General features: G+C 45.9%; 1 protein-coding gene across 10 annotated transcripts in view; it reads right to left on the reverse strand.

Annotated features, from left to right (window-relative positions):
- The window catches only part of stxbp5l (syntaxin binding protein 5-like), a 565552-nt gene that overhangs the window by 75249 nt on the left and 470189 nt on the right, over positions 1–20114 (reverse strand). For 6 of the 10 annotated variants that reach the window (XM_039745949.1, XM_039745947.1, XM_039745944.1 and 3 more), the window contains 2 exons: positions 18637–18738; positions 15676–15915 (listed from right to left, as the gene is read on the reverse strand). In XM_039745949.1, the coding sequence (XP_039601883.1) occupies positions 15676–15915; positions 18637–18738 (342 nt within the window). The remainder of the gene's footprint in view (positions 1–15675; positions 15916–18636; positions 18739–20114) is intronic. The other 4 variants (XM_039745954.1, XM_039745953.1, XM_039745950.1 and 1 more) reach the window with 2 other exon arrangements.

A 20114-nucleotide genomic window follows, 5' to 3' on the forward strand; every position in this document is an offset into this window, starting at 1 on the left:
AAACTGTTACGTCAACATAAACCACTCAATCCATTTCAGAGGCCTCATCCTGTAGCTCAGGGTCCTCCATCTTGTATTTATAACTGATGTTTCATTTGTCCCCGTGTAGCACTTTACACTTTTCGACATTAAACTCCATTTTCCAGGAGTTCGCTGAGATCCGAAGCTTGTCCAGATCTTCTTGAGTTCTTTCTGCTGTCTCCTCAGTGTCAATTTTAGTGTCATCTATGAATTTGACAAGCTTACTAGCTACACCAGAGTCAACGTCATTAATGTAAATCAGAAAAAGTATGGGGTCTGAGGACAGACCCCCCCCCCAACGGACCCCATAGATGGCCTTATTCCATTCTCTTCTTATCTGTCCTCTTTGTCTCCTACTTGTTAACCCCTCCAGTGTTGCAGGTCACCTCTGTTGTCAACGGAGTTCGAGTTTCAGAATTAATCTTCAGTGTGGGACGACCGAGTCAAAGGCTTTCTGAAAGTCGCAGTCGATTGAGTCGTAATCGTTACAAAGAGAGTGAAACGGTGAAAGGTATTAAGAAGCCGAAAGGCGACTAACAAAACACAAGGAAGAGCTCAAGACGTTGTGAGAAACATGTCTGAGGATAACGATTGTTAAAGATGGCTTTTGATGAGGGTGCCAGGGGAGGCAACACATCAGCCACTTTAAGAGGATGGACTCTCCCACCCATTTGTATGTCAGGTTTGGCCCTTCACTCTACAGATGAACCCCAAGGACTTCTCAGGCAAACAGTGACGGATCACTAAAGCCAACAACAGGGGTCTCCAACTCTGGTCCTGGAGGGCCACAGTGACTGCAGGATTTCATTCTAACCCTGTTCTTAATGGGTGACCAGTTTTTGGTGCTAATTAACTCCTTTTCCTTTCATTTTAATTGACTTTCTTTAATAAGATTTGTTCCCCTGAATGTCTTCATCGTTCCTCTGAGTTGTTTCATTTCTTTCCTTAAATGGCAACCAAAAAGAAATGAAATGTGACGTGAGACAAGTGTTTTTCCAGATGTCCTCTCTGGGTTCTTCTGCACTCAGGTTTGTTTTGTGAGCTATCTTGGGGGTCTTTCTCCTCTGTTTATTTTGTCTGCTAGAGCAGCTATAACATTTGAATATCCCTGGGTTTGCTTTCTCCTTACAGTACGGCGCATACCCCTGACCCTCGTGGTACTCTGCTGGTACCCCCAATCTTCCCTTTTGGTTCTGTTTCTTCTTTTATGCACTAATCCAGAAGTCACCAAATAGGGGTCTCAGACAAAGAGTTGCGTGAACAATCTGAAGCAGAAAAGACTTTGGGACAGTACTGTGTGCTGACGTGTACAGCTGGACATCAACTGGTGGCTGGTTAGAACAATCAGGACGAGGACAGGCCATTCAGCCCAGCAAAGCTCGCCAGTCCTCTCCACTTATTTCTATTAAAAAAACATCAAGTCGAGTTTTGAAAATCCCTAACTGTCTACCACACTACTTGGCCGCTTATTCCAAGTGTCTTATCGTTCTTTGTGTAAAGAAAGACTTCCTTCCCCTTCACAAGTTTCCAACTGTGTCCCCGTGTTCTTCATGAACTCATTTAAAAAGATAAGTCTCGATCCCCTTGACTAATTCCCTTCATCATTTTAAACATTTCAATCCTGTCACCTCTTAATCTTCTTTTCCTTAAACTGTAAAGGCTCAGCTCTTTTAATCTTTCCTCCTAATTCATCCCCTGTATCCCTGAATCAGCCTAGTCGCTCTTCTCTGGACCTTTCTTGTGCTGCTATGTCTTTATGGAGACCAAAACTGCACCCAGAACTTCAGATGAAGCCTCACCAGTGAGTTATAAAGACTTGAGCAGAACCTCCTGTGACTTGTACTCCACAGATCAAGGCGCTATATAACCTGACATTCTGTTAGCCTTCTTCATGGCTTCTGAACACTTTCAGGAAGTAGATAGCATAGAGTCCACTATGACTCCTAAACCCAGTCACAGTCTCAATCCACTGGACAAATTCAGTTCATCATTTTAAACACTTCAATCGTGTCTCCTCTTCATCTTCTTTTGCTGTACAGGCTCAGCTTTTTTAATCTTCTCTCATAACTCATCCCCTGTAGCCCTGAATCAGCTGAGTCGCTCTTCTCTGGACCTTCTCTTGTGCTGCTGTGTCTTTATGGAGACCAAAACTGCACACAGGACTCCAGATGAGGTCTAACCAGTGTGTTATAAAGCCTGAGCAGAACCTCCTGTGACTTGTACTCCACACATCAAGGCGCTATATAACCAGATATTCTGTTAGCCTTCTTCATGGCTTCTGAACACTGTTAGGAAGTAGATAGCATAGAGTCTACTATGACTCCAAAATCCTTTTCATAAGGTGGACTCTCGATTTTCAGACCTCCCATTGTGTATTGTCTATGACTCCCAGGTCCTTCTCAATGGAGACCCAAACTGCACACAGGACTCCAGATGAGGCCTCACCAGTGTGTTATAAAGCCTGAGCAGAACCTCCTGTGACTTGTACTCCACACATCAAGGCGCTATATAACCTGACATTCTGTGAGCCTTCTTCATGGCTTTTGAACATTGTCTGGAAGTTGATAGCTTAGAGTCCACTTTGACTCCAAAATCCTTCTAATAAGGTGGACTCTCGATTTTCCGACCGCCGATTGTGTATTCAAACCTCACATTTTTACATTCTTTACATTTACTGACATTAAATGTCATCTGCCACAAATCTGCCCAAGGCTGTCTGTAATTATATAACAGATTCCAAATTATCTGCTGATCCACCTATCTTGGTATCATCAGCAAGCTTAACCAGCTTGTTCTTTATATCCATCCATCCATTATCCAACCTGCTATATCCCAAGTACAGGGTGACGGAGGTCTGCTGGAGCCAATCCCAGCCAACACAGGGCGCAAGGCAGGGTGCCAGCCCACCGCATTGGTCTTTATGTTCATACCCAAATCATTTCGAACCAGCAGCAGCGAACACATCACACCCATCCTGCTCCGTCTTCACTGGCTCCCCGTTATGGTGGAATATTTTGGACAAAATTAAATAAATAAATAAATAAATGCGCAAATAAATAAAAGTACTGTGAAATGTGAACATAAATAAATAAATGTGTCACGATGCTGGAGCCCGGCCGGGACGCCCAGGAGGACCAGAGGAGGGCTTGTGCCTCCTCCAGACCGCAAGGGGGCGATCGCTCTGGTTGTATTGGGGGCCACGGGTAGAGGGCTTGGAAGCCCAGCCCTGTAGGGACCTGTGGCCACCGCCAGGTGGCGCCCCGGTGCCTGAGGAACCCTGAAGCCCCACCAGGAAGTGCTGGGGGGAAGAGAACAGGGGACACCCGGACGGCTTCCGGGTGCGCAGCCGGCACTTCCGCCACACTGGGGTGTGGCCAGGACTGATTGCCGGGAAGCAGCTGGAGCCCATTTAAGGGGCCGCCTCCCTCCAGTCAGCAGTGGATGTCGGTTGGAAGAGGACGGAACTGAGAGAGGACAGGAGGCGGTCGAGAGAGTGGCACGGTGACTGAGAGTGTGGCCTGGACTTTGGGGAATCGGTGCTGGAGGCACTGGGGTTGTGAGTGCACTGAACTTTGTAAATATTGTAAATAAATACTGTGTGGTGGAACTATGTTGTCCGGGTCCCAGTCCACACACAAAATATATAGTTTGTCGTTTCACCAATCAGTAACTAGAGGGGGTGTTGGAGCCCACCCTCTCAACTTTGACGAGTGACAGTTTTATTTCAAGTCGTATTTCATGATGGTTTGGAGGAATGTTACGGACAAAATGAAATAAATAAGCAACAAAAAACATATTTCGTGACACATTTATTTATTTATGCTCACATTTCACAGTACTTTTATTTATTTGCGCATTTATTTATTTATTTAATTTTGTCCGAAATATTCCTCCATACCCTGTGTCTTACAGAATCGAATATAAAATCCTACTAATAACCAACAAAGCCTTAAACGACCTTGTGCCAAACTACATCAGTGACCTTCTCCATCACTATGTGCCCGTCCGCCCATTAAGTTCTCTGACTCTGCCAGTCTTGTTGTGCCCCAACACTAATCTACACTCCATGGGTGACAGCAGGGCCTTCAGCTGTATGGCGAGTGACCAGACATCTCGAAATGAATGAGATCAGCTGACTCCATGAATTCTTTTAAAACTCATCTGTTCAGGAAGGCTTTTAGCTCTGCTTGACGTTATTCGCCTTCTCTCAGTTTACCTCTGACATGTCAAGATGTTCATGTCACCTGTGTGTGTGTGCGAGACATCAATTCTGTTGTCTGTTAGGCTTTTTTTTTTCTTTGAATTCACTGTCGTAATCTTCTTTATTTATTTATTTGGTTTGTACAATACTATATACCAGGGGTGTTGAACTCCAGTCCTGGTGGGCCACAGTGGCTGCAGGTTTTCATTCTAACCTTTTCCTAATCAGTTTTGGGTTTTCGCTGCTAATTAACTCCTATCCCCTTCATTTTAATAGTCCTCAGTAAATCCACAAGGCATTACAAGAAAATAGAGAAATGGAGGGTTCTAGAATGAACAGGACTTATAGAACAATGCGCTCTGAGCAGACAAGGCAAAGAGAGAGTTAGATGTCCACAGGACCAGCAGACATTTCTGGTGGAAGCCAAAGACAGCATTTGTTCAGAAGAACCAACTGTCAGGCAATGGCGGCGGAGATGATGTAGTTTGGGGCTGCTTTGCTACCTGGAAGGTCACCACCATAAAACCCACTAGGAGTTCTTCATCGTACCAGATGGTGCTTGAGGATGACGTGAGAGCCTCTGTTAGAAAACTAAAGCTCAGCTGAACATTGGACCTTGTAACATGAAAGTGACCCCCACAACTCTCACCAGTGAATCCATCAAGGAATGGACCAAAAGGAGCAAATGGAGGGTCCTGGAATGGCCAAGTCAAAGGGGGGCTGTGCACACAAGACACCCCTCAAACATCCCACAGCTGAGAGAATTCTGCATGGAGGTGTAGGAATAAAAAGTTTCACCCAGAATGATGTCCAAGACCACTAGACACTGATGGGGCAATGCCAGTTATTAGAGCTGAGTTTACTTTTTTCCACAGAGGGGAATGGCACATCTCTGTTACCTTCCACCCATCCATGATCCAACCTGCTGAATCCGAACACAGGGTCACGGGGGTCTGCTGGAGCCACTCCCAGCCAACACAGGGCACAAGGCAGGAACTAATCCCGGGCAGGGTGCCAACCCACTGCAGGACACACACACTAAACACACACCAGGGCCAATTTAAAATCGCCAATCCACCTCACCGGCATGTCTTTGGACTGTGGGAGGAAACCCACGCAGACACGGGGAGGACATGCAAACACCACACAGGCAGGGAGAACCCGGGAAGTGAACCCTTAAGTGTCTCCTAACTGCGAGGCAGCAGCGCTACCCACTGTGCCACCGTGCTGCCCTCCCTGTTAACTTTTCATTGAATAAATTATCGTTAAAATTTTCTTGGTTATTTTTTTATTTTCAATTACATCGCCTTTATATAAATGGCTTAGATCAAATCCTGATATGTCCACATATGCTTAATAAAAGGAAAACACAAACAAACACACACACATGTCATGCTTAGCTTTTCACGTGACTGTAAGTGACAGGACCTTCCATGATATGCCTTAGTGCAGCGTGTCTCACCAGTTGAGTATTTGTGACCCGAGTTTTCATAACAGTTTTAATCGCGGCCCCCCCTAACGTTTTTTGAAAGGAGCCCACTAATACCAATTTGTTCTTTTTTAATTAATGATGTATCATAGATGCATATTTTATTATACCTAATTAACTTTTATCGACATTTATCTAACTCTATTTATTGTTCTAGTATCAGAATGTAGTTTAAGTTCATTTGTTTTGGTTTCAATAGATGGATTTTTCATAAATTTGATTCTTGTTTTCTTTTTTCACATCTTCGCGCCCCCCTTTTTGTTACTTTGTGCCCCCCTAGGGGGGCCCACCCCACAGTTTGAGAACCACTGCCTTAGAGGTCAGACTAACCACTAGGTGGCACTCTGACACAAAACAACCATCAAAAAAAGAGAAAAGAAGAAAGAAATAAAATAATTAAAAAGCAAAACAAAAAAAATGAAAAAAGGTTTTTAGGATCAAAGTACAGTGAGGTCCTCATAAGGAACTTGTATCGTCGGTGTGCCATGCTGGTCTAATATAAAAAAAGTGACAGAAAAATAAGAAACCAAGCAATGGCTAACCAGCAGTTAATTAGTCAGAAGGAGTCACTTCACCTCACTGTTTAACCAGCTGTCTCCTTATGGGGGCACACCTGCCCAAAGACCAGCCCAGGGCATTGGCACAGAAATAAAAAGTAGTAAACCGTACATAACACGTACACACTGTGCATAAGCACACAGATATCAGAGACCTGTTCATTAATGTAGTGGGCATGAACACGGGGGCCCACACCTTCCACCCCGATTTTCTGAATGAAACGCAGGACTATATTCGGTACTTCAGGAATCCTTCAAACATCCAAGCCTTGTAAAGATAGTAGAAGTATCTGTTACTGGCCACAAGGTGGCACTGCAATCACATAAATGGGCACCTCACGTCAGTCACTCTTATTTAGAGTGTAAGATGGCTGTTACCACTGAGGTGTTTCTTAATCCTGTAAAGCCAACTTTAAATTACACTGGCATTGTGCCAGGGCGGCACCGTGGTGCAGGGCACACACATACATACACACACTAGGGACAATTTAGAATCACCAGTGCGCCTAACCTGCATGTCTTTAAACTGTGGAAGGAAACCCACGCAGACACCGGGACAACATGCAAACTCCACGCAGGGAGGACCCAGGAAGTGAACCCGGGCCTCCTAACTGCGAGGCAGCAGCGCTACCCACTGTGCCACCATGCCACCCACTATTGCACTACCTAAGGCTATTTCTTTCCTTGTGCCTGGAACTGACAAGATAGATTTTGAGAGCCAAGATGACAGTGAGTTGAATGGCTTAAATTAAATAAATGGTTTTGAGAATATGGTATTATTATTATTATTATTCATATGATGAACTATTGCTCTGAGTAGGGTGTTTCTTACTTTGTGCCCAATTCAGTCAGGATGGTCTCTGATCCCCAAATGAACATGAAGTTGATTCTGTAGATTTGAGATTATTATTATTATTATTATTATTATTCATGTGATGGACTCTTGCTTTATCTAGGGATGTTTCTAGTTTTGTGTCCAGTGCTAGTAGGACAGGGTCCCACATGACCCTGAAATGGATTTAGAAGATTTGAAAAGAGAGAGTATTATTATTATTACTATCATTATTATTATTATTATTATCATTATCATTAATAATAATAATAATAATAATAATAATAATAATCCATCCATCCATCCATTCTCTTCCGCTTATCCGAGGTGGGTCGGGGGCAGCAGCAAGCAGAGAGGCCCAGACTTCCCTCTCCCGGCCACTTCTTCCAGCTCTTCGGGAGAATCCCAAAGGCGTTCCCAGGCCAGCCGGGAGACATAGTCCCTCCAGCGTGTCCTGGGTCTTCCCGGGGCCTCCTCCCGGTTGGGCGTGCCGGAACACCTCACCAGGGAGGCGTCCAGGAGGCATCCTGATCAGATGCCGAGCCACCTCATCTGACTCCTCTCGATGCGGAGGAGCAGCGGCTCTACTCTGAGCTTCTCACCCTATCTTTAAGGGAAAGCCCAGACACCCTGCGGAGGAAACTCATTTCAGCCGCTTGTATTCGCGATCTCGTTCTTTCGGTCACTACCCATAGCTCATGACCATAGGTGAGGGTAGGAGCGTAGATCGACTGGTAAATTGAGAGCTTTGCCTTACGGCTCAGCTCCTTTTCACCACGACAGACCGATGCAGAGCCGCATCACTGCGGATGCCGCACCGATCCGCCTGTCGATCTCACGCTCCATTCTTCCCTCACTCGTGAACAAGACCCGAGATACTTGAACTCCTCCACTTGGGGCAGGATCTCTCCCCAACCCTGAGAGGGCAGTCCACCCTTTTCCGGCTGAGGACCATGCTCTCGGATTTGGAGGTGCTGATTCTCATCCCAGCCGCTTCACACTCAGCTGCGAACCGATCCAGAGAGCTGAAGATCACGGCCTGATGAAGCAAACAGGACAACATCATCTGCAAAAGCAGTGACCCAATCCTGAGTCCACCAAACCGGACCCCTTCAACACCCTGGCTGCGCCTAGAAATTCTGTCCATAAAAGTTATGAACAGAATGGTGACAAAGGGCAGCCCTGGCGGAGTCCAACTCTCACTGGAAGCGGGCTCGACTTACTGCGGCAATGCGGACCAAGCTCTGACACCGGTTGTACAGAGACCGAACAGCTCTTATCAGGGGGTCCGGTACCCCATACTCCCGGAGCACCCCCACAGGATTCCCCGAGGGACACGGTCGAATGCCTTTTCCAAGTCCACAAAACACATGTAGACCGGTCGGGCAAACTCCCATGCACCCTCAGGACTCTGCTAAGGGTGAAGAGCTGGTCCACTGTTCCGCGACCAGGGCTAAAACCACACTGTTCCTCCTGAATCCGAGGTTCGACTATCCGGCGGACCCTCCTCTCCAGAACCCCGAATAGACTTTTCCAGGGAGGCTGAGGAGTGTGATCCCTCTATAGTTGGAACACACCCTCCGGTCCCCTTTTAAAGAGGGGACCACCACCCCGGTCTGCCAATCCAGAGGCACTGTCCCGATGTCCATGCGATGTTGCAGAGGCGTGTCAACCAAGACAGTCCTACAACATCCAGAGCCTTAAGGAACTCGGTATCTCATCCACCCCGGGCCCTGCCACCAAGGAGTTTTTGACCACCTCGGTGACTTCAGTCCCAGAGATGGGAGAGCCCACCTCAGAGTCCCCAGGCTCTGCTTCCTCGTGGAAGGCATGTTAGTGGGATTGAGGAGGTCTTGAAGTACTCCTCCCACCGACCCTAGCGTCGAGTCGAGGTCAGCAGCGCACCATCCCCACCATATACGGTGTTGACACTGCACTGCTTCCCCTCCTGAGACGCGGACGGTGGACCAGAATCTCCTCGAAGCCGTCCGAAAGTCGTTCTCCATGGCCTCTCAAACTCCTCCCATGCCCGAGTTTTGCCTCAGCAACAACCGAAGCCGCTGTTCGCTTGGCCTGCGGTACCTATCAGCTGCCTCCAGAGACCCACAGGACAAAAAGTCCTATAGGACTCCTTCTTCAGCTTGACGGCATCCCTCACGCCGGTGTCCACCAGCGGGTTGGGGATTGCCGCCACGACAGGCACCGACCACCTTGCGGCCACAGCTCCGGTCAGCCGCCTCAACAATAGAGGCACGGAACATGGCCCATTGGACTCAATGTCCCCACCTCCCTCGGGGCGTGGTTGAAGTTCTGCCGGAGGTGTGAGTTGAAGCTACTTCTGACAGGAGACTCTGCCAGCCGTTCCCAACAGACCCTCACAACACGTTTGGGCCTACCAGGTCTGACCGGCATCTTCCCCCACCATCGAAGCCAACTCACCACCAGGTGGTGATCAGTTGACAGCTCCGCCCCTCTCTTCACCCGAGTGTCCAAGACATATGGCCGCAAGTCCGACGACACGACCACAAAGTCGATCATCGACCTGAGGCCTAGGGTGTCCTGGTGCCAAGTGCACATATGAACACCCTTATGCTTGAACATGGTGTTCGTTATGGACAATCCGTGACGAGCACAGAAGTCCAATAACAAAACACCGCTCGGGTTCAGATTGGGGGGGCCATTCCTCCCAATCACGCCCTTCCAGGTCTCACTGTCATTGCCCACGTGAGCATTGAAGTCTCCCAGCAAAGCGAGGGAATCCCAGAAGGTATGCCCTCTAGCAACCCCTCAGAGACTCCAAAAAGGGTGGATACTCCAAACTGCTGTTCGGCGCATACGCACAAACAACAGTCAGGACCCGAAGGCGGAGGGAGGCCACCCTCTCGTCCACCGGGGTAAACCCCAATGCACAGGCTCCGAGTCGGGGGCAATAAGTATGCCCACACCTGCTCGGCGACTCTCAGCGGGGGCAACTCCAGAGTGGTAGGGAGTCCAGCCCCTCTCAAGGAGATTGGTTAATAATAATAATAATAATAATGTGTTGGACTATTGCACTACCTAAGGCTATTTCCTACTTTGTGCCTGGGACTGTGTTTCTTATTTTGTTCACAATTCTGCTAGGATGGTCTCTGAGCCCCACATGAACCTGAAATGGATTCTGTAGATTTGAGATAATAATGATGATGATGATGATGATGATTATTATTACTACACAATCCTTGTAATTGAGCTGAAGGATTTTGTGGACTGCAGCCTATCCTGGCAGTGTTGGGCACAGGGCGTGCCACTACAGGACACATTCACGCACTTTCACATCCCAAGTCCCTTCGACATGTGGACAGTTTGGGGGTCTCCTGCTATCCTAACAGGAGTGACGTTGGGACTGACAGCAGACAAAATAATCTGCACAGGTGATGGCAGTGCGAGGAAAAAAAGAAGGGCAAATGCAAACCACCCAGACATCACCATAGAGTGGGAGTGGCAGCAGGTGCCAATGGGCACTAAGCAGTGTGCCAGCATGTTGTGACAGTGACAGTCTGGTTCTTTCATTTTGATGGGATATTCTAACGTGAGCTGAAATCAAGAATAAAGCGGCACGCGGGCAGACCAAATGACGCAGCCCCACGTCTGTGCTACAGGTGTTACCGTTTACATTCTGGTGCCCACACCTGTAGTTTTTCCATCCCCATGGTAGAGCTTTAAGCCCTTAACAGTTAAATAACAGGAATCAGATGGCTGGCTGTACATGTGCTGATGATTAACGCCAACGCAGAGCCTCATGAAGCTCTCTTAAGGATTAGCCGTTCCTTGAAGGTGTCTTAAGTAGGGTGCAGTTGCAAATGTTACCTGTAAGGTGGCGCCAGAGGCCCTCTTATTGAGATTCTTTCTTGAATTCTTTTCTTGGTTTCCCCAAATCCCATTTACTGTATCTGTTGATTTTACTCACACTTGTACATTTTTCATTTTTCATTTTCGGTGTGGCATAGTGGGTAAGGCTGTGGACCTTGGATTTCAAATGCCCTGTGTGACCGTCAGCAGGTCACTTCACCTGCTTGTGCTCCAATTGCAAAAACAAATGAAACAAAACCAGGATCGATATCTCAGATATTGTGAGTCATCTTGGATAAAGGCGTCAGTCAAATGACAACTAATAAGTGCGATGAACAAGTCTGAGAGAAGTAAGGCAGACCATCCAGTGGAACCCCACTAAGTAATGTAACATATCAAATAATTCTCTGACCCGGGGTCACAAAGGGGCAAGGGGTGCCATGCTGTGTCATGGAGGTCCACACCCACAGAGGAACAATTTGGCGTCATTAATCATCATAACAGGTGGAAGATGAAAAGCAATGCAAACCTCACCGACTGTAAATCATCACAGAATGGGAGTCACCATAGAAAGGCACTATATTAAGCTAAGGTTACTTATTAAGGCTGCAGTGCCACTGAGTCTCTGTGAGGCTTCGGGAGAGTCACTTAAATGGATTCACATTCCAAGAATCAATGAGAGTCATGGCACTGTACCTCTGTACTTGTAAATCGCTGTGAGATGGAAGTCACTATAGAAAGGCACTATATAAAGCACATGTGGTCTCCTAAGTACGCCATTTCAGTCCCTGCCCCTGACTCAGTGGATATCCCAGAATGAGTCGTTACAACAGGACAGGACAGCACTGTACTTCCGCTCTGTGCTCGTGTTGGTGTCCAGCACAGAACTTCACTACATCCACCTTAATAAAAGGAGAAGTGTCTGTGTGTCTGGCATTTCAACAGATGGGGCATCACAAACATGTGTAGCAATAAAGTGCATCGCATGTGTCATTCCAAAAGGTTGTGAATCGCAAACATTGATACTGCTTTTACGAATCCCATACCAAATGACATACAGCAGAGACATATGCATTTCCTGTGTAATTCTAACAGATGACGCATCACAAAATTTTACAAATACCAGAGACCTATGCATTGCATTTATCACTCCAACAAATGAGGTATCACAAACATTAACACTGCTTTTACGAATCTTATACCAAAAGACGTATAACAGAGACACGTGCATTACATTTTTCATTCTAACAGATGGCACATCACAAACATTAACACTGCTTTTACGAATCTTATACCAAAAGACGTATAACAGAGACACGTGCATTGAATTTCTCACTCCAGAAAATGGTGCATCACAAACTTTAAAACTGCTTTTATGAATCCCACACCAAATAGGATATAATGGAGAGATGTGCATTGCATTTTATTACTACACATTTTATGTGGGATGCCACTTGCTGGACTGTCAAATGCAATGCAGTTTACTACAACATGCGTTACAAAATACATTCCAATAAATGGTGCATGTCTATGTGGCTATGTATCTGTCTGTCTGTCTAGCTGCTGTACCTCTTTCATTCCAACAGATGGTGCAGCACAAACATTTGTAGTAATAAAATGCATTTCATCTGTCATTCTAACAAACCACACACCAGACACATTTTCTAGTAATGCATCTTATCCTTTTGTTAAAGTGAAGATATGTACACTAGCTGCGCTCCCTGTCAAGGCAGGTTGAAATGTAAGTAATCGACAGAGACATGCCTCTGCCATTCCAACAAATGGTGCAACACAACCATTTGTAGTCATAAAATGCATTGCATTTGTCATAAATTGCTCTAATGTTGTAATTTCAGCTAATCGCACATCACAAACATTATTTGTAGTAATGCATCTTATCCTTTCGTTAAAGTGAAGATATGCATGCCAGCTGTGCTACCTGTCAAAATGTGTTGCACTTTAAATAATCGACACAGACATGTCTCTGCCATTCCAACAAATGGTGCAAAACAACCACTTGTCGTAATGAAATGCATTGCATTTGTCAATTTAACCCCCTGCACATCACAAACATTTGCAGTGATGCATTTTATCCCAAGAAATATTTGAGATGCCGCCATCTGTTGGAATGAAAAATATAATGCATTTTCTTACTACTTGGATTACCAAATGCTGTACATTCCAACAGATGGTGCTCTGCAAATGCTAATGCTGAGGTCTGCATCCATCTCTTAGATTTCAATCCGTCGGAGACGAGTAGCACAGCTAGTCAGATAATAAAGTTACTCCTTTAATCTCCTCCTCCAAGTCACTCAATGACCCTAAGAAGTTCACCTGAGCTGCTGACGTTTCAGCTGTAAAAACAAATTGAAATAACAGGAAAGCAAAAATGCGCTTAAAACGCACTTTGGAATGGAAGTCACATCAGAACAGGACTTTACATGTAAGATCTTTGACAAACGCGAAGAGGCCATTCAGTCCGCTTGTCGCTTGTGTGTCAGCTGTCCGCATGTCTCATCCACGGAATTCTTAGAGATGATCAAGGCTTCGGATTCATCGGCATGTCTCGGGAGCTTCTTCCACCTTCCCACAGCTCTTTGCGCACAGACATTCCTGGTGCCCTCAAGTGCATGAGAAGTCATTTAGTCTTCTGGGTCCGCTGCCTTTGAGAAGTTTGAAGACCTGCGTTAGGACCCCATGCAGGACCCCCCTTCTGGTTTAATTCACAGTGCATGTCATGTTCTTAATTCCCATGATGCACCTGGTTGTCACGTCTTCAAGTGCTGCTATGCCTTTCTTGTTGTGTGGTGACCAGAACTGCACACGGTACTCCAGATGTGGTCTCACTCGTGCCACCTACAGTCTGAGCATAACGTCTCGTGATTTGTATTTAACAGCTTCAACAAAATAACGGAACATTTTATTAGCCATTTTAATCACTACGACGCGTCACTTAGATGATGATAAGTCAGTGTCAACGTAGAAATATAAATCCTTATGTGAGGCTTCTTCTTGTAGGGCAGTGTCTCCCATCTTACATTTAGAATTTATATTCCCTTTTGCCCAATTCTGTTAGAATTCTTAATGGCTTCTGAACTCTGAATGGCAGTCGACAGCATCGAGTCCTCCGTGACTCCCAACTCCTCCTCATAAGGTGGGCTTTCCATTTTCAGAGCTCCCATTGTGTATTCAAACCTCACATTCCAACATGGAACACTTTACACGTAGAAATTAAAAATATTAAGGTTAATAAATTAGCAGTCCCTTCTGTAAACATGTTGTCACTTTGTCATTGTGGATTACGGAAGGCAGTTTGATGGGCAAAAATGGCAAAAGTCTCCATTTCAAATGAAATCTACAACACAATAAAGTGTGCGGAAGGTGAAGGGGCCTGAAATACTTTCTGAATCCACTGCTGTGTACGTCTTGGAGTTTACACGTCCGCGTTAGAATCTCTCAACGTCACAGCAGGAGTCTCAGAGCGCAATCAGGAAAATCACAGAGCCAGCTGGGGATCGGCTGCTGAACGAGAGTCCGTCTCCCCAAAAGCAGAATCAATCAACGCACCCAGCAGTCAAACAACCGGCGAGCCGTCGATCTTAACCTGTCTGGTGAAACACGCAGTCGGAAAAGTCAAACAGCAAATCATTTCACCGAGCGGCTCTTGAGACCCCCGGGGGGAAAAACAAAATGAAAGCGAAAATTAGTCAAAGTTCAGCCAGGGACACCAGAAATGAGCGAAGGCGAAGAGGAAAAGACGCCAGGAGGACACAAAAGACATGACGTCAGCGGACGAGCATGCGGAGTGTCGACCCAAAATTCACAAGCCAATGGATAAGGAGCGAGACCACCAGAGCAGAGTCCAGCAGAAGTCTATCTATCTATCTATCTATTATATAGTGCCTTTCACTCTATCTATCTATCTATCTATCTATCTATTATATAGTGCCTTTCACTCTATCTATCTATCTATCTATTATATAGTGCCTTTCATGTATATCTATCTATCTATCTATCTATCTATCTATCTATCTATCTATCTATCTATCTATTATATAGTGCCTTTCATGTCTATCTATCTATCTATCTATCTATCTATCTATTATATAGTGCCTTTCATGTATATCTATCTATCTATTATATAGTGCCTTTCACTCTATCTATCTATCTGTCTATCTGTCTATCTATCTATCTGTCTATCTGTCTATCTTCGCTCCCTCGTGAGATGTCGATGTCGTCTTGCCTTTGTTCACATTTCGTAGCTCACGCACACACACACAAGGATTAGCTGGCGAGTCAATGAGTCTAACATTCCTCCGAGCAGACAGGGGACGCCTGTGACGTGACAGTGAGTTTTGTCACCATTAATAGCTGATTGTTGCCCTGTACCATTACTTTTGTTGCCCTAAAAGAGTTAATCTGTCTACTGACTTCATAGGAAGAGTCACCAGAGTCACACGAATGTCACCGCCGAGGTCTCGATGACGTGGTCGACACTCCCTCCGCAGACAGACACACTGCTGATGGCCGCGCCCAAGAGGTCACTAAAAGCCTGGATCTCAGTTTTTTAATCAGGACCCTCACAAGCTCAGACAGAATCCTCAAATTTAAAAGCAGAGTTTACATTTGACGCCACATTTCTGAAACCAGAAAGGCCGGAATTCACAACAACAGCAAATTGAGAGGAATGTTCTGGAAATGTCCTTCCTACTGCAAGAAAAGGAAAGAAAACAAACGAAAGGCTTACCGCTGGGCGACGCCACGACGGGCTCGGTGGGCCTCTGTTCTTCGGTCACCGGCAAGGTCAAGGAGATGACGAGGACCATCCCCAGGCTGGTCCCGACCCAAAGGCACGGTGACAGTGTGCCGTCGTTCTTGCGGCTGTAGGACTCCATAAAGTAGAGGGCCGTGATGGCTTCCTTGGACTCCTTGTCGATGCTGGACACGCTGGAGCTGCGGGAGCGGCTGAAGGAGTTTTCTCGGCTTTCTGTGAGGACCCAGAAAAAGAGATTTCAACAGGTAGACGTGGTCAGCAAGGCAGGAACTGAAAAAGGGGAAAAACAGTACGGGGGGTACGGGGACTTCCTGAGGAAGTGACAGTCCTAGTCATGTTATAGTTCTAGAACTTGAGTTGGGGTCTACAAAACCCACCCTTCATTTAACAATTAAAACATTTCAGTTTGATGCAACATGTGTGGATTAAGAAGCTACGGAAGGCATCCATCCATTCATTTTCTGAACCCACCACTTCCATTTTGCTAGTCCGGACAGCAGGATGGGATCTTCAGCATTAGAACTTCTGAGAGTGGTAGACGTTTTTGTTGAGGGCGAGTTACACAGTTAGCATGTCGATGTGACTGGGGTCAGTGCCGCTGCTGGGTTATTTTGCACCTTAGGGCAAGCTTATTAGCACATCGACCGACTGTGGGTAGCTAACCCGTGCGGCTGGGCTTTTACCCCCCTTATGATCTGCACCCTACACAAATGCCTAATTCGGTGGCACTGGTCCTAAAGTTCAAGGTCCAGTGCCTCGGCTAGTAGGCCACCCGGTGTTGTTATCATTAACATTACCTGTGCGGTGAGATCTGCACGCTAGAACACGGCCCATGTTGGTTAAGCTTGGAATTAAGAATTTCGTCTTCTCCGTATTCACAGATTCACAGTTGGTATCACTTTACCTTCATTTCCCCCTTCCAACTGCATAACAAGAAGAAGCAAACAAGCTTGGGGTTGGAAAACCGACCCATGGCATTACATGGCACCAAACAGGTCAGGTCAGGACAGGTTCGCGAGCACACACTGGTACAGCGCCTTGCTACACCCACCACACCACGAAAACAGCTCGGGATCCTGATGGGCAGACACGTGGTCCACTCCCACCCCCTGGAAATGACCCGCCGTTACGTGGGCATCCCTTTGGCCAGTGCCAGCAGGATCACCCTCAGGTAATCGTTCCGTAACTCACAATAAAGGTCATGTACAGCATTCGGGACTCCGTGAGTAACACAAAGTCACACTGCCCAGAGTTGGCCCTTCCCGGTTGGGGCTACATTAAACCAGATGGTCCCCGAAAGGGTGGTGCCCGACTCTGACCTGGCGCAAACTCCGATGAATTTGGTGTCCTACCCTAACCTGGGAAATCCTTTATTTGTTGGGCTGTTACAGTGGAATCTGTGGTTGTGCCACGATGCACATTTTTTTAATTTATCCACCCTAATAAAAGGATAAATGTCTGTGTGTCTGGTTGATATGTCTCTGTCATTCCAACTGATGACGCATCACAAACCTTTTTGGTAAAAAAAAGCAATGTATTTGTCATTCCAACACATGGCACACCATAAACATTAACACTGCTTTAACGAATCCCTTAGCAAATGACATATAACAGACATATGCATTGCATGTGTCATTCCAACTGATGGCGCATCACAAATCTTTTTCGTAATCAAATACACTGTATTTGTCATTCCAACACATGGCACACCATAAACATTAACACTGCTTTAACGAATCCCTTAGTAAATGACATATAACAGAAATGGGCATTGCATGTGTCATTCCAACGGATGGCACATCACAAACATTAACACTGTTTTTATGAATCCCTTACCAAATGCCATATAACAGGGACATACAGTATATGCATTGCATGTGTCATTCCAACTGATGACGCATCACAAACCTTTTTGGTAAAAAAAAGCAATGTATTTGTCATTCCAACACATGGCACACCATAAACATTAACACTGCTTTAACGAATCCCTTAGCAAATGACATATAACAGACATATGCATTGCATGTGTCATTCCAACTGATGGCGCATCACAAACCTTTTTAGTAATCAAATGCACTGCATTTGTCATTCCAGGGTGACACCAAACGCCATGTGAAATTCTTCAGTGACAGCGATGCGAGAAACGAAATCCTAGGAGGACATTTTAACACCTTATACAGCTTGGGGGAAGTAATTTAAAAAAAAAAAATAGAAAACTCAACTTCCTGTCACGATGTTCCTGTAATGTCACACGCCCTGCTGGATATCTCACCCTGGCCCTGACTGACCCTTCTTCGTCTACAATACACGAGAAAAATAACAGCAAGAGACGTAACGCACGAGAAAAATCACGTGAGAAAGTTCATGTGAGAAAAAATCAACCATGCCGGGCTGTATAGAAAATATACTGTAAATGTTCATTTTTATCTAACCCTCATGGACCCCTTGAAACCTATCCATGGGAAAGAAAGAAAGAAAGAAAGAAAGAAAGAAAGAAAGAAAGAAAGAAAGAAAGAAAGAAAGGCAGGCCTCAGGTGGGATTTCAAGCCGTGTAGGTAGAAGTGTAAGGCAGCAGTTGCCCCCCTGCAGCCTGCCAGACCGCCAGTCACAGAATTATTCATCACGCTGACTTTGTGACGCTCGCCGTGAACGACACTGCTAATGATTGTCTCACAGATGAAAGGGTTAAAGCGGACAGCATGTGGGGGGCCAGCTTCACGTTTTGAGGTCTTCTCTGCTACCCACACACTTCTATAACGTAAAGTCGCCTGAAGTGCGTTTCTTTCAAAGCAATGAGACCCTCCTGAACCCCACCAGACTGGCACCTCGGCGCCAGCTCAAAACTCATGGCACACCCTCATTCGAAACTCTTGAAGCCACACAGCCCAGAGAAAAATCCACCGAACCCTGGGGGTCCCAGCACGTCGGTCTTACCTTTCTCCGTCCATGAGTAACTGCCGGCATGGTGTTCGTCGTGCGAGTAAATACTGACTCCGTGTAATTGCTGAAGCATTGCCCGTCTGGAAGCGTAGCCTACTGTTCCCCAAAAACAAAACAAAAAAAAAAGGCATGCATGGCAAAAGGCAGAAAGTCAGAGCAAAGAGCATCGGTTCAAATTAAAATGAGGCTAAGCAGCAAAAAAATGAAAAAGCAATGGAACTGAAGAGACTCAATTACCGGATACATTCCAGGGATTTGGATATTTTGGAGAGTTTATCTGCCCGGAAAACATTTGTGTCCTGGTGCTGAATCAAATAAAAGGCAAACAATGTAGGATAACAGCTTGGCAACTCGCATACGGTGGGATGGCAATAAATGAGCAAATAGACGGCCGCTGTGTGTGTACCAAAATGGCGGCCATGTACCCTGCCATAAATCTGCACTGAAGGTGGCAAAACAATAGTTCCAAAAAGTGGAGATCATTGGCAAAGTTTGGCACTGGCTGCATAAGTCTACGTCGATGGGCAGAGACGACTTGTGGATCAGGAGACACTCGGTCACTCCATTGACGAGATCAGCCTTACAAGCACTCACCTCAGTAACATCCAGTCGAGAGACCCCTAAATGCCCACCCTCTACCCCTATTAATGAGCAAACCTAGACAGCTTTCAATTTGCAGTGTCCCGCATGTGCGCCTGCGGGAGTCACCTTCCTAGATCTGCTGAGGTAAGCAATACCACTCTGGGATGAAAGGGGGCGCTCTCACACAAATTGTCTCTCCTTTTCACCCACAGCTCCAGGATGCTGCCCAGGTGAGGGCAACTAACCCCACCACACTGCCCAGAGTTGGCCCTGCCCTTCCCAGTCAGGGCTACATTAAACCAGATGGTCCCCAAAAGGGTGGTGCCCGACTCTGACCTGGCGCAAACTCCAATGAATTTTCTGTCCCACCCTAACCTGGGAAATCCTTTATTTGTTGGGCTGTTACAGTGGAATTTGTGGTTGTGCCACAATGCACATTTTTTTTATTTATCCACCCTAATAAAAGGATAAATGTATGTGCGTCTGGTTGATATGTCTCTGTCATTCCAACTGATGGCGCATCTCAAACATTTTTGGTAATAAAAAGCAATGGATTTGTCATTCCAACATATGGCACACCACAAACATTAACAGCGCTTTAATGAATCCCTTACCAAATGACATATAACAGACATATGCATTATATGAGTCATTCCAACAGATGGCACATCACAAACCTTTTTTGCAATAAAATGCAATGCATTTTCCGTTCCAAAAGATGGCACATCACAAACATTAACACTGCTTTAATGAATCCCTTAGCAAATGACATATAACAGACATATGCATTGCATGTGTCATTCCAACAGATGGTGCATCACAAACATTAACACTGCTTTAACGAACCCCTTAACAAATGGCGTAAGGGATTAATACAGAGTACCAAATAC

The sequence above is a fragment of the Polypterus senegalus genome, chromosome 2, assembly GCF_016835505.1.
Source record: "Polypterus senegalus isolate Bchr_013 chromosome 2, ASM1683550v1, whole genome shotgun sequence".
Lineage (NCBI taxonomy): Eukaryota > Metazoa > Chordata > Cladistia > Polypteriformes > Polypteridae > Polypterus > Polypterus senegalus.